This window comes from Papio anubis, chromosome 20 (genome assembly GCF_008728515.1).
Source record: "Papio anubis isolate 15944 chromosome 20, Panubis1.0, whole genome shotgun sequence".
NCBI lineage: Eukaryota > Metazoa > Chordata > Mammalia > Primates > Cercopithecidae > Papio > Papio anubis.
Window position 1 is genome coordinate 35,766,899 of NC_044995.1, and position 12,035 is coordinate 35,778,933.

General features: G+C 54.7%; 1 protein-coding gene across 17 annotated transcripts in view; it reads left to right on the plus strand.

Moving 5' to 3' along the window:
* Positions 1–12,035, plus strand: part of EPS15L1 (epidermal growth factor receptor pathway substrate 15 like 1) — a 118,744-nt gene that overhangs the window by 89,156 nt on the left and 17,553 nt on the right. For 7 of the 17 annotated variants that reach the window (XM_009193779.3, XM_009193783.3, XM_021930832.2 and 4 more), the window contains 2 exons: positions 7,292–7,424; positions 10,555–10,602. The exons of 6 other annotated variants lie outside the window; for them this stretch is intronic. In XM_009193779.3, the coding sequence (XP_009192043.1) occupies positions 7,292–7,424; positions 10,555–10,602 (181 nt within the window). The remainder of the gene's footprint in view (positions 1–7,291; positions 7,425–10,554; positions 10,603–12,035) is intronic. 4 more of the 17 variants (XM_003915107.4, XM_009193786.3, XM_021930833.2 and 1 more) reach the window with 1 other exon arrangement.

A 12,035-nucleotide genomic window follows, 5' to 3' on the forward strand; every position in this document is an offset into this window, starting at 1 on the left:
TGGGCTCTGTCCTCGGGGGGCTGCAGGGGCCTGCTTTCCTCACGCGTTCCACCTGCAGAGGCCCAGGCATCGTCCACGCTGCGGGAAGAGGCAGTGGCCACAAGCAGAACACAGCCCCCTTCCTAGAGCCCATGGCCCAGGTGGTAAGGGGTGGCCGGTGGGGGGGTCCCCTGGAGCAGCTGGGCCCAGTGTCTGTGGGTGCTGCTATCAGCCTGAAGGTGGTGAGGGGAGGGAGCCCCAGGAGTACCTGGAAGATGCATGCCCCAGGCATGAGGCCCCCTGGGGCTCCCCACCCCGCCGGCCCCATGCCCGGGTGCCCCAGGTGTCAGTGTGACTGGGCTGCCCCACGTTCACTCAGCTGGTGGAGCAAACAAGTCTCTGGGCATCTTGTGGTTGGCAGCGGTCGCAACTTGTGATCACAGAACACAGATTCCGAGAAGCACTTGAGATTCTGTTCAGGTTTTCAAAGACGCGTGTGTGAGTGCCCTGGCGACGCAGCAAATCCCACTTCTGACCGAGGCAGGGTGTGTGTTTATACAGATGAGCCTGGGCAGAGGGAGCCCAGAGGCCCTGGTGTGGTGCCCCCTCCTTCCAGCACACGGAGAAGGCCTCCATCCCTTACATGTCACGCTGTGACACGGTTTGGGACTGGCCAGGAGGGCACCAGGGGAAGGAGATTTAGGGGCCGCTGCACAGGCTCCTGGGCAGGCGGGAAACCATCTCCCGAAAGCAGAAAACGTTGGCCACACGGTGGCAGCAGTCCCTAAGGCAGGGGTCCTGGTCGTTTCTGGTTGTCGCATATGGACTCCTCTTCCTTTGGGAGGCTGGCTCTGGCTTCCTCCTCTCACTGTGAGTGGAGAGCGGGGAGCTAGCAGAACCTGGACTAGGGCCGGGGTCTAATGACCGCCCTCTGCCTGTCCTTGGGCCCTGAAACCAGGGGCTCTTCACACACATGCAGCTGTGATTTCAGAGCTGGTCTCACTTCCTATTGGCGGTGCCAGGCTAGGACAGAGTTGGACGGAGCTGTGGAAAATGGGTCTCCAATACTATCTTGTTTTGATTCCACCGTTCCGTCAGCTGCCTTCATGACACTTGTACAGCCGCATTCTGAGCTCAACCCTGACCTTGTAACTCGGTTTTTCCTTTTTGGTTACCTTTCTGTTTTTCAAGAACAACATTGTGGATATAAATAAAATGCTAAGGGAAATGAAAGTGGCAAGAAGGTGTTTTTTTTTTTTTTTTTTAAAAAAAACAAACCATCATCAACTTTTCCCCATCTGAGCAGGGCGGGGAGGCCCTTTTGTAAGTCCCTGAACTGAAGCACCTTACCTCTGTGTGGCTTTGCTGAGGAGAGTCACAGCCCAGAGTCTAATTCTAGAAGTTTCCTTTGGGAGGCTCTTCGGGCCTGCACTCTTAGTTGAGGCCCCACCCTCACCTGAAGAGATTTTTCTAGACAGTGTCAAACCTACGTGACATCAGCTCGCTTTAAAAACAGACTCCCCAAAGTATGTTTCCAGGGAGCATTTGAGAATAAAAACAAGAGTCCAACTTATTTCACCCTCCCCTGCCCTGAAAAAAAAAAAAAAAAAAAAGCCATCTGTGAAATATTGGGTTAGTCGTCAGCCCATTTTTAGCAACTTCTCAATCGTTTAAAGCTGTGCGTTGATGTTTAGGGCTGCTGTTTAAAAATTCAGTCTTTTGTTTTGAAGCAGTTCTTCAACTGGTGAACTCAAACGTGTGTTTCTCTTAGAGCTGGTTTTCATAGTAGCTTTTTCTGTCTTCCTTTTATTTTAAGCACACTTCACTCTTGCCGAGCCCAGAGAGCCCCTGACAGCTTTACTGAAACCTTTCTAAAAATAGCAACTTTCCTTGAAGCCGCTGCCTGAGTAGGAAAGAGTTGAGTCCCCAAGGAGGCTTCTTGGGAAACTTGAAGTCATGAAAATTGGGATTCGGAAATGACGCGGGCGTTCTGGCGCTAGGAGTGATCTGATTCACTGTGGAGGCAGTGCCAGACGTTTATTGGAAGCCTGTCGCCTCGCAAGTTGCCGATTGGCCTCGTGGGTTTAAACACACATGGGAGGCGCCAAGCCGGCTTGGCCCGAGGTGTCCCCAGTCAGCCTCGAGGGTCAGGTGGCTCTGATTTGAGTGTGTCACCAGGTCTTACAACTTTGGATGTCCAGGCTGAGTGTGGTTTTACTTGCCCAGGTCTTACTACATGACGCAGAGGGTGGAAAGGCTCACTGCAGCCCCTGGGACCGAGGCTCCACTCCGAGTTTGGAGATGTGGCCCAGAAGCCAGCACACGTCTAGGGAGGACAAGGCCCGGCCGGTCACACCACTTCCCATCTAGACTTGCTCGCCTGCCCATCCCAGGCTGCGGGGGACTTGCATGGGCCCTAGGCCCAGGGATGTGTTCCGTGAATGGCAGAAGCACCCACAGACGGGCCAGTGTTCTTTCCCCGATTCTTACCCAAACAGCCGATCCTAAATGGCCCATTTTAAAGCTAAGCCGCAAGCCAACCCTGCCCCTCGTGTCTCGGACAGGCCTGGGGACAGCTGGGGCAGTAGGTGGGGCATTCCCAGATTCCAGTCGCGGCTTCGTACTTGGTGTGATCATTATCGTGTAGTCCATGTGCCAACTTTACCTAGTGCCAGTGGGTGGATGGATGCCTGTCACATGTCACCTCATTCCCTTCTTGCTGGAGCCCTCCGAGCTCTGTCACTCTTGCCATTTTACAGATGAAGAAACCGAGGCACAGGGCGTTGAGTAGGTGGCAGGGTTGGGGTTCCAGCCTGGGCAGAACATTCTGCCCAGGATGAGGCCCTGGACCTACAACTGGGGTGGCCCTTGGCAGCTGAGGGCAGCGTCTGGAGGCGCCAGCCTGAGAGGCAGACGATGTGGCAGTCCCAGATCTGCTGCAGACCTGGACCTGCTGTGTGATTTGGGCAGGCTGCACCGCCTTTGTGTGCCTCAGTTTCCTTGTGTGTAAGGCAGAAGTGCTGACTGTGGGACCCCCTGCCAGGTAACTGGGCCTATTAGGTGAGAAGATCAGCACAGAGCGAGTGTCTCCTGCCTGGGCGGCTCCAGAGGGCGGCGTGAAGCCCAGGGAAGGGATCTGGCGGGGTCATCTGTGCAGGAGCCTTTGGGGCCCCTTCCCCTCCCTGAGGGCATCTGCCTCTGCCCTCGTCAGGGGGACTTGGAATGGGTAGGCTGCCTCTTAGAGGGGTCACCTCCCTGTTCTGTCTCTGATGTGGCTCTAACTGGGCTGAGCAGCCTCGACTCTAGGACTACACAAGGTCCAAGGCAGCCATGTTTGTGACAGGACGCGAGCGGCCCAGAAGGATGCATCTCTGTAACTAGATGCTAGAGGCCTAGATGACTGCATCTCTATAACTAGCTGCCAGAGACACAGGTGGCCACGTCTCTGACTAGACTCCAGAGGCCTAAATGCCATGTCTGTGCAACTAAATGCTAGAGACCTAGAGAGTTGCATTTGTGTGACTAGACACCTGAGCCTCAGATGGCTGCATTGGTGTGACTGGAAGCTAGAGCCTCAGATAGCTGCGTCAGTGTGGCAGGATGCTAGAGCCTTAGATGGCTGCATCTGTGTGACTAGACCCTGGAGCCTTAGACGGCCATGTTGGTGTGACTAGACACTAGAGCCTTAGATGGCCACGTTGGTATGACTGGACACTACAGCCTTAGGCAACCACATCAGTGTGACTAGTTGCTAGAGCCTTAGACCACCACATTGATGTGACTAGACACTAAAGCCTCAGACGGTCACGTTGGTGTGACTGGATGCTAGAGCCTCAGATGGTCACATCGATGTGGCTAGAGCCTTACATGGCCCCGTCTGTATGAATAGATGTTAGAGCCTTAGATGGCTGTGTTGGTGTGACTAGATGCTAGAGGCCTAGATGGCTGCCTTTGCATGACTAGGCACTGGAGACTTAGATGGCCGCGTCTGTGTGACTAGATGCTAGAGCCTTAGATGGCCATGTCTGTGTGACTGTATGCTAGAGCCTTAGACGGCTGCATTGGTGTGACTAGATGCTGGAAGCCTAGATGGCTGCATCTACGTGACTAGACACTAGAGTCTTAGACAGCCATGTCTGTGTGACTACACGCTAGAGCCTTAAATGACCACGTCTATGTTTTAGATGCCAGAGCCTTAGGTGGCCACGTCTGTGTGGCTAGATGCTGGAGCCTTAGATGGCTGCATTGGTGTGACTAGACACTGGAGCCTTAGATGGCCACTTTGGTGTGACTAGATGCTGGAGCCTTAGATGGCCTTATCTGTGTTACTAGACGCTAGAGCCTTAGACAGCCACACTGGTGTGACTAGATGCTGGAGCCTTAGACACCTGCATTGGTGTGACTAGATGCTGGAGACTTAGACGGCTGCATTGGTGTGACTAGATGCTGGAGCCTTAGATGGCCACATCTGTGTGACTAGACACTGGAGCCCAGACGCCACATCTGTGTGACTAGACACTGGAGCCTTAGACGGCCACATCTGTGTGTTACTAGGACACTGAGCCTAGATGGTAGATGGCCACATCTGTGTGACTAGACACTGGAGCCTTAGACGGCCACATCTGTGTGACTAGACACTGGAGCCTTAGACGGCCACATCTGTGTGACTAGACGCTGGAGCCTTAGATGGCTGCACTGGTGTGACTAGATGCTGGAGCCTTAGAGGGCTGCATTGGTGTGACTAGATGCTGGAGCCTTAGATGGCCGTGTTTGTGTGACTAGATGCTGGAGCCTTCGATGGCCACATCTGTGTGACCAGATGCTGGAGCCTTGGACAGCTGCCTTGGTGTGACCAGATGCTGTAGCCTTAGATGGCCACGTCTGTGTGACTAGACACTGGAGCCTTTGACGGCTGCGTTGGTGTGACTAGACGCTGAAGGCCTGGATGGCTGTGTCAGCATGACTAGACACTGGACCCTTAGTCGGCTGCGTCGGTGTGACTAGACATTGGAGGCAGAGGCGGCCATACATCTAGGACCGTCTGCTGGAGGTGGTGTTAGACCTTTTCCCCCACATCTGCGATCTGTTGCATCTGGATTCTCGAGGGAAATCCTGGGAGTGTGCCTTTGTGCTCTTGACCTGTTCTGTCTCTAGGCCTGCCCTGCTGGGGAGAAAGTTAAAGACCCCGGGCCCCTCCCTCCGTCTCTGCCCCACTCTGATCTTTCTTTTCTATGCTCTTGGAGGAACACATGATTTTTTTTTTTTTTTTTTGAGATGGGGTCTCGCTCTGTCGCCCAGGCTGGAGTGCCGTGGCGGGATCTCGGCTCACTGCAAGCTCCACCTCCCAGGTTCGCCCCATTCTCCTGCCTCAGCCTCTCGAGTTGCTGGGACTACAGGCGCCCACCACCTCGCCCAGCTAATTTTTTGTATTTTTAGTGGAAATGGGGTTTCACCGTGTTAGCCAGGCTGGTCTCAATCTCCTGACCTTGTGATGCGCCTGCCTCGGCCTCCCAAAGTCCTGGGATTACAGGCGTGAACCACTGCGCCCAGCCAGGAACACATGACCATTTTTACCCCTATTTCTGCCCGTTCATTTTGTTTCCTGTCTCAGTGTTATCTCTTTGTCCTATAATTTCCTAGTTATTTTGCATTTTTGTAACAATGTGTTTCCTCTGTTAGTAAAAATGTAGTTATTTTCTATTTTATTACACACTTAGTTATTTTCTGTTTTAGTAAGAGTGGTTCCTCATCCATCTTCTGCCCATAGAAAGTGATTTTCTCCCTCCTGGGACACCCCAGCCCCTTCCCTCACATGCCTGAGATGCGCCAGCCCTTCTGTGGCTGATGGAGACCCTGGCTCCCTTGTGCCGCACCGGCGCTCCAAGTGAGGGACAAGCATCCCTCCAGGTGGCAGCGCTTAATATCTGCTCATCACAGGCCTGGAGGCAGCAGGCGCCTGGAAGGGGACTATGCTTGCCCTCCAGGTGGGAGAGGCCTGGAAGCCTGTCTCTGTGGCTCAGTAAGCAGTGCGGGCATGGGTGGCAGGAAGTGGCCCCAGGGAGAGCCCTGGGAGAGCTCTGAGGGACGGAAGTGGGGTCCAGCCAGGCTCTGAGCAAGGAGAGGGGTTCCTGGCGGACGAGGTGAGCCGAGCTCCCCAGCAGGAGACCTGAGTGTGCAAAGCATGGAAACAGGAGGCTGAGTCAGCGGCTGGGGGTGCAGTGGGTTCTGGGGACTAAGGAGGCATTGTGAAGGGAGGGGTGACTTCAGAGGTGAGCCTGAAATTCAGGCGGCCGGGGCAGTGATAGAGTCCCTGCATACCTTAATGAGAGCTTGGAGCTTCCCCGTAGGAAGTGCCTACCCACCTACCTGCGAGACATTGCCACTTACCTGCCTCCCTGTCTACCACCCACCTGCCTCCCTGTCTCTACCTGCCTGCCCATCCATCCATCCATCCACCCACCCACCTACCCACCTGCCATTCATTCGTCCATTAATCCACATATATGTCTATCCATTCATCCAGCTACCATTCCATTCATCTACCTACCCACCATCCATTCATCTATCCAATTGTTATAACTGTCTCTGACTGTCTCACTCTTTATGCTGGAGGATGTGGTCCGATTTGGGTTTGAGGCAGCAGGTGTGGGGTGGAGGATGTGGATGGGTGTGATGGAGGCTGGCTGAGAGTCCAGGCCAGAGGTGGTCAGAGCCCAGTGGAGGCGGTGTGGGCGTGCTGACCAGTGGGGGTGGGCTGGGCATGTGAGGGTGCGCTCCCACCTCGGGTGCTTCGTGTGCAGCCCAGAGGCGTGGAGGAGGAAGGTCTGGTGCCAGCTGAACCAGCACCTGGAGCTGCCCGTCACTAACTGAAGGTAGTGACCACACCAGCCAGCTCAGTGGGGAGGTGGCACAGCAGGGCATGCGCCAAGCACCACAGCCAGCACAGAGGTGAGGGTGGGGCGTGTCTCTGAAATGTAAGCAGGAGGCCCAAGGGACCCTGTGTGCCAAGTCCTGGAGTCAGGAAAGAGCCAGTGTGCCCCTTGTGGCTGGGGATGCCCTTGGTGCTGGGAGCCCGTGGAGAGATGGGACTGCTCTCTGCTTATCACCCATAGGCCAGAGGGCCCCTGCTGTTGAGGGTGGAGGAAAGCATGGGGCTTGAGAGAGAGCCCACGTCCGAGCAAGGCCGTGATGTGCAGTCCGGAGGGTAGGAGGCCTCGCCAGGGCCCTTGGAGCATGAGCGTCTGTTCAGTGGACATCCGTCACCTTTGTTTTAACAACTATTTTTGCCTCTCTTTCGTGTCCTCTCTTACAGCCCCCACCTTCTGGCCCTTTCACCTCCTCCTTGGGAGGGGCAGGATTCTCAGATGACCCCTTTAAAAGTAAACAGGACACTCCTGCTCTGCCTCCGAAGAAACCCGCTCCTCCACGGCCTAAACCGCCCAGCGGTCAGTAAGCTTTCTTCTCTCGCAGCCGCCGCCTGCCGGTGCAGGATGGCGGGGGACCAGGGCCCCCCTGCTCACCAGCCCAGAGTAGCAGCAGATGCCGCAGGACCCTGTGTGGGGAGCAAGAGGGTCCTCCCGGCCCAGCCGCCCAGGTCCACGCAAGCGCCATGTGTGCGTGGTGTGTGCCTCCCGCCTGCTGGCCCTCGCCCCGTCCTGTGGGCCCCTGGGCGTCTGGCTCTGTATTGGAGTGCACAAAGCCTTGGCCTTAGAGCCACCCTTGTGACTGGGGGCGCTTCGTGCAGCCTCTGCCCGAGCATGTCAGTGCCACCCCGACACCCCGGCTACACTTTAGGAGCCAGTCATGGCTGGCAGCCCTGTGGCCATTCCGGCCTCTTCTCTTCCATCCTTCTCCCCGTCTGTGCTCAAGGAGGACCTCTGGGGGGTGAGGGCAGCAGGAGTCACTTCTTGGTCCAGTCCCTTCCCAGCTGCTTCAGGACTGAGAGTGGAGGGAGCGGGAAATTGTCCTTGGCGGCATCTGATGTGAGGAGGCAGGATGGCTCGGGGCTCCCTTCCGCCCCAGCTCGCCCAGGCATCTAGACGCATGGCTCTGAGGAGGGGGCTTCCTACAGGCCCTGCCCCTCTTCCCCATGGCCGGTGCTACCAATGTCTCCTAACCTTGGCCCTCAAGGATCCCCTGAAGATTCTGAAGCCCTTTAACTCAACCTGGAATTTCTCTCATGTGATAGAGGTAGGCTGGCGGCCAGTTGACCAGACTCTCAAACAGAAAGCTGTTGCTCCAAGTGGCAGAAGGAGTCGCTGCAGCTCCCTGATCCATTTATCTACCCGGTCATTGCCTATTCCGTCTGTGCCCCGGTCTGGGATGCCTCCCATTCTCTAGCCTCCAGGCAGTGTTCCCCACACTGTCGAATTGTGGGCAGCCACAGGAGACCCACACACTCCCAGGATCATGCCTTCTGTTACCCGTCTTCCCTGGACAGGGTGGCCCCCGAACCCTTTCCATCAGCTCCATCGAGGGAAGCAGTGCTCACCCTCCTGCCTGCACTTGCCCCTCCCCTGGAATCTGCCACTGGCCTCACTTTGCAGCCCCGGTGTCATCGCAGGTCCTGGAATGGACCTAGCAGGCTCCGCGTGCCCCCAGCTCACTAGTTACGAGTGACTCTCGGTCCTGCACATGGGCCACCTGTCAGTAGAGGTGAACATAGGGGAAGTTATTTCTGGAACACCGGCTCTCTCCTCCTGTCCCCTGAGCTGGCCATGGCCTTCTCTCAGGAGGATGGGGACCCAGCCTGCAGTGCCCAGGTTGGCTTTCTTGTGGATGAGTCAGGAGAAAAAGTATGACCAAGTATGGGCTGTGTGGATTTAGAGCAGATTTTCTGTGAACTCTTGAGCAGATACAGATGGGTAAAGAGATCATTTCTGTAAGCCACACATCAAAGACATTTACCATCAAGAGGAGGAAAAACAAAACAACAAAGGGACTCCCTTCCATCTGCAAGAGGCCGCCTGTACCTTACACAGAGGCAGTGGCTCTTCAGGGATCCTTGCTGGCCTCCTGATGGAATGGCAGTGGGCCTCTTCACTTGCCTAAAAGATGGGAGCAGAAGCACACATGTACACACACATATATGCGTAATCACAATGCATGCACACAGCTGGCACACACGCATGTGCACATTCCCACGTGCGGCCATGTATTAATGCATATATGTGTATGCACACATGTACACTCTTGCATGCACTTGTGTACCCCGTGTACACACACATCCTCCACGCCTGCAGACACATGCATGCATGCACCTGTTTGCATGTGAACACACATGCATACAGGTGAACATGCCTTCACACACATACTGCGTCACATGAGTATTCTCGCATGTGCCTGCATGTATGCATATGCATACACGCACGCACTCTCCCATGCACCCCCTCCATGCACACTCTCCATGCTTATATGCATCTGCGGACATGTGTGCATATTCACTTGTGAACACACACACGCATTCGCAGAGATGAGCAGCACGCACTCACATACTGCATTGCGCATGCCTGCACACACACGTGCTCTCATAGATAACAGCTGGGCGTGAGCACCCTCCATGCTTAGATATGTGCATGCATTCATTGAGACATGCACATATTCACATGTGAACACATACATGCATACAGGTGAGCAGTACACAGATGGTGAGCAGTACACAGATATTGCATCATGCATGCATGCAAATGTGCACACGCATGCGCACTCTTTGTGCTTACACATATGTACACACATTTGCACATATGTGCATGTATTCTCATATGGGTGCACACACTTGCCGAGCAGTGCCGTATTTGATGGGCCCTGAGGAGGAGCCATCCCACTCAACAGCTCACAGGTGCAAAGCTTCATTTTCAGTGTTTCATGGAAACCGCCACCCCCGCCTCCCCACGTACCTAAACCCAGCGCTGGGTCTGCCTTTGAACTTTCCCTCAGTTGTCACCTCCCATTGTGTCTCCCCTGCAAGCCTACCCACCCCACCTTGGCTTCTGCTCTTAGTGTGCTGTGGGCTTCGAAAGCAGAAAAGAATGCTTGTTAAAAGTAGAACGTTTGATACCAGGGGTTTGGGTGATTTCCTTGGGCCAGTTTCAGGGTTGAGGCTTTTTAGGGAGCTGTTGCACAATTTGAGACCCAGGGGGTCCTGGGCTCCTTGGCTAGTGGCGCAGGCCACTGCATCTTTGTTCTGCTGTGGTCGATGGTTGCTGTGCCCCTAGGCGTTCTGCAGAGATCTTTATTAACTTCGACGGGCCCTTAGGAAGCGCCTGCACAGTTCTTACCGCACTAGGTCCCAGCAAGACCCGTGAGAGAGACAGGCCAGGCCATGCCCATTTCCTGGAAGAGGAAAGGGAGGGGGGAGGTCATGGGGGCTCCCTAAGGTCACGCAGCAAGGTGGCAGCAGGGCCAGGTCTACACCCAGTGACCTGCCTCCTGCCCCAAGATAGGAGTAACGAGAACCAAGCCATGAGCTTCAGAACATTCTCTAAAACAGCAAATGCATGCGCAGCATTTTAAGTCCGGAGCAACTGCAGATCTGTGTGGAGGCTTAAATATTTCTCATTTGATTCTTTTACCCAGAAGCAATGGCTGAACAGAAAAATTCTGCATTGTACACGCTGCTGGGTGGTAGGTACAGACCGTGTGGTGGTTGCCGTTTGAGCTTGCAGCATTATTTGTGCTGTGATTCCGTACTAACCTCTAACAATCAGAACACCGAACACCACAGATGACCCACTGGTTGACCTTTTGATGAGTCATATGTTGGGGAGAAGTGTTTGGCTCTTTGGGGGATTGCGAAGGAAGCTGCTCGCCCTACCCTGGCTCTCTGGTCAAGGGAATCGGAGCCCAGCTCTGCACAATTCCCTTCCCGGTTCCTGGCCACACAGCACAGATCCACGTGCAGCCCAGGAGGCCTCTCTGGTTGTGGGCAAGAGCAGTCAGCAAATGAGTGTCGAGTGAAGTCGTGCTCAGAAAGTTTGCCAGGAACACACAAGGCAGATCTCTTGTTTTCTTGGCTTTAAGACAGGAGATAGTGAATGTAGTCTGTGATTTTTTTATTTTTTTAAGAAAGCATAAAGTCCAACATTTTCAAACTGCTGGACTTCATGTTTTCTTAAAAAAAAAAAAAAAACAAAAAAAACACCTTTCTGCCTTTCTTGCTACCCCAGCCTTTTTCTGCTCAGGGAGACCACACGGCCAGCACACAATGATGGCCACCTGCCCCTGGTCACTCCGGGGCTTCCCAGATGCTATGGCTTTGCGTAAGATGCATGGGTCCCAGCATGGCTGAGTGAGGAGGAAGGTGAGATGGGAGCCCCTGTGGGCCTGGCGGTTAAGCCGTGAGCTGGTGGAGACAGACGGACTGACAGAAAGACTGAAGGACCCATAGACTGTCCAGCGAGCAGTCTTAAACATCATGCACACAGCGTGACACCTACACTCATGAAAATCACAGTGAAGGAACAAGCTTTTCTGTCATCTCTCCGCCTGGCAAATGGAACATGTCTGATGTCCCATGCTCTCATCCAGGGTTTGTCCGTCTCAGGGCACCCAGAGGTTTCTAGAGCCCTGCTAGGCCTCTGTACCAGGAAATGGCTGACGTGTGAGGCCAGGACAGGAGAACTGAGGCCGCTTCCTTCTGTCCTCTGGGCGGCCAGTCCTGCTAGAATCCAGCGGACTGCTTGATCAGGCTGGTTTCTGGACGTTGGAGGAAAGGGAGGCCCCAGGTGGGTCACTTAACCTCCCTGAGCCCCAGTTTTCCTGCCCGACCATGGGATCCACTCAGGCCTAGCAGGTGGGTGTGTGGGTGAAGCACCTTGCATGGTGATGTGCCGTGTGTGGTCTGTAGCCCCCATCCCCACCCTGGAGCACAGGGACCGGGACACAAGCTTTTGCCATGGGCACCTTTTCCAGGAGAGACAGGCTGGGCAGCTGAGGTAGCTGCACACATTCCGGGAGTTGTTAATGGGGCCCTTTTCTCCCTGTGAGGTCACAGTTTAGTGGAAATCTTTTCCGTTAAAAAAAATCAGCGTGCAGGGAGTTGAACGTCAAAGAGGGCT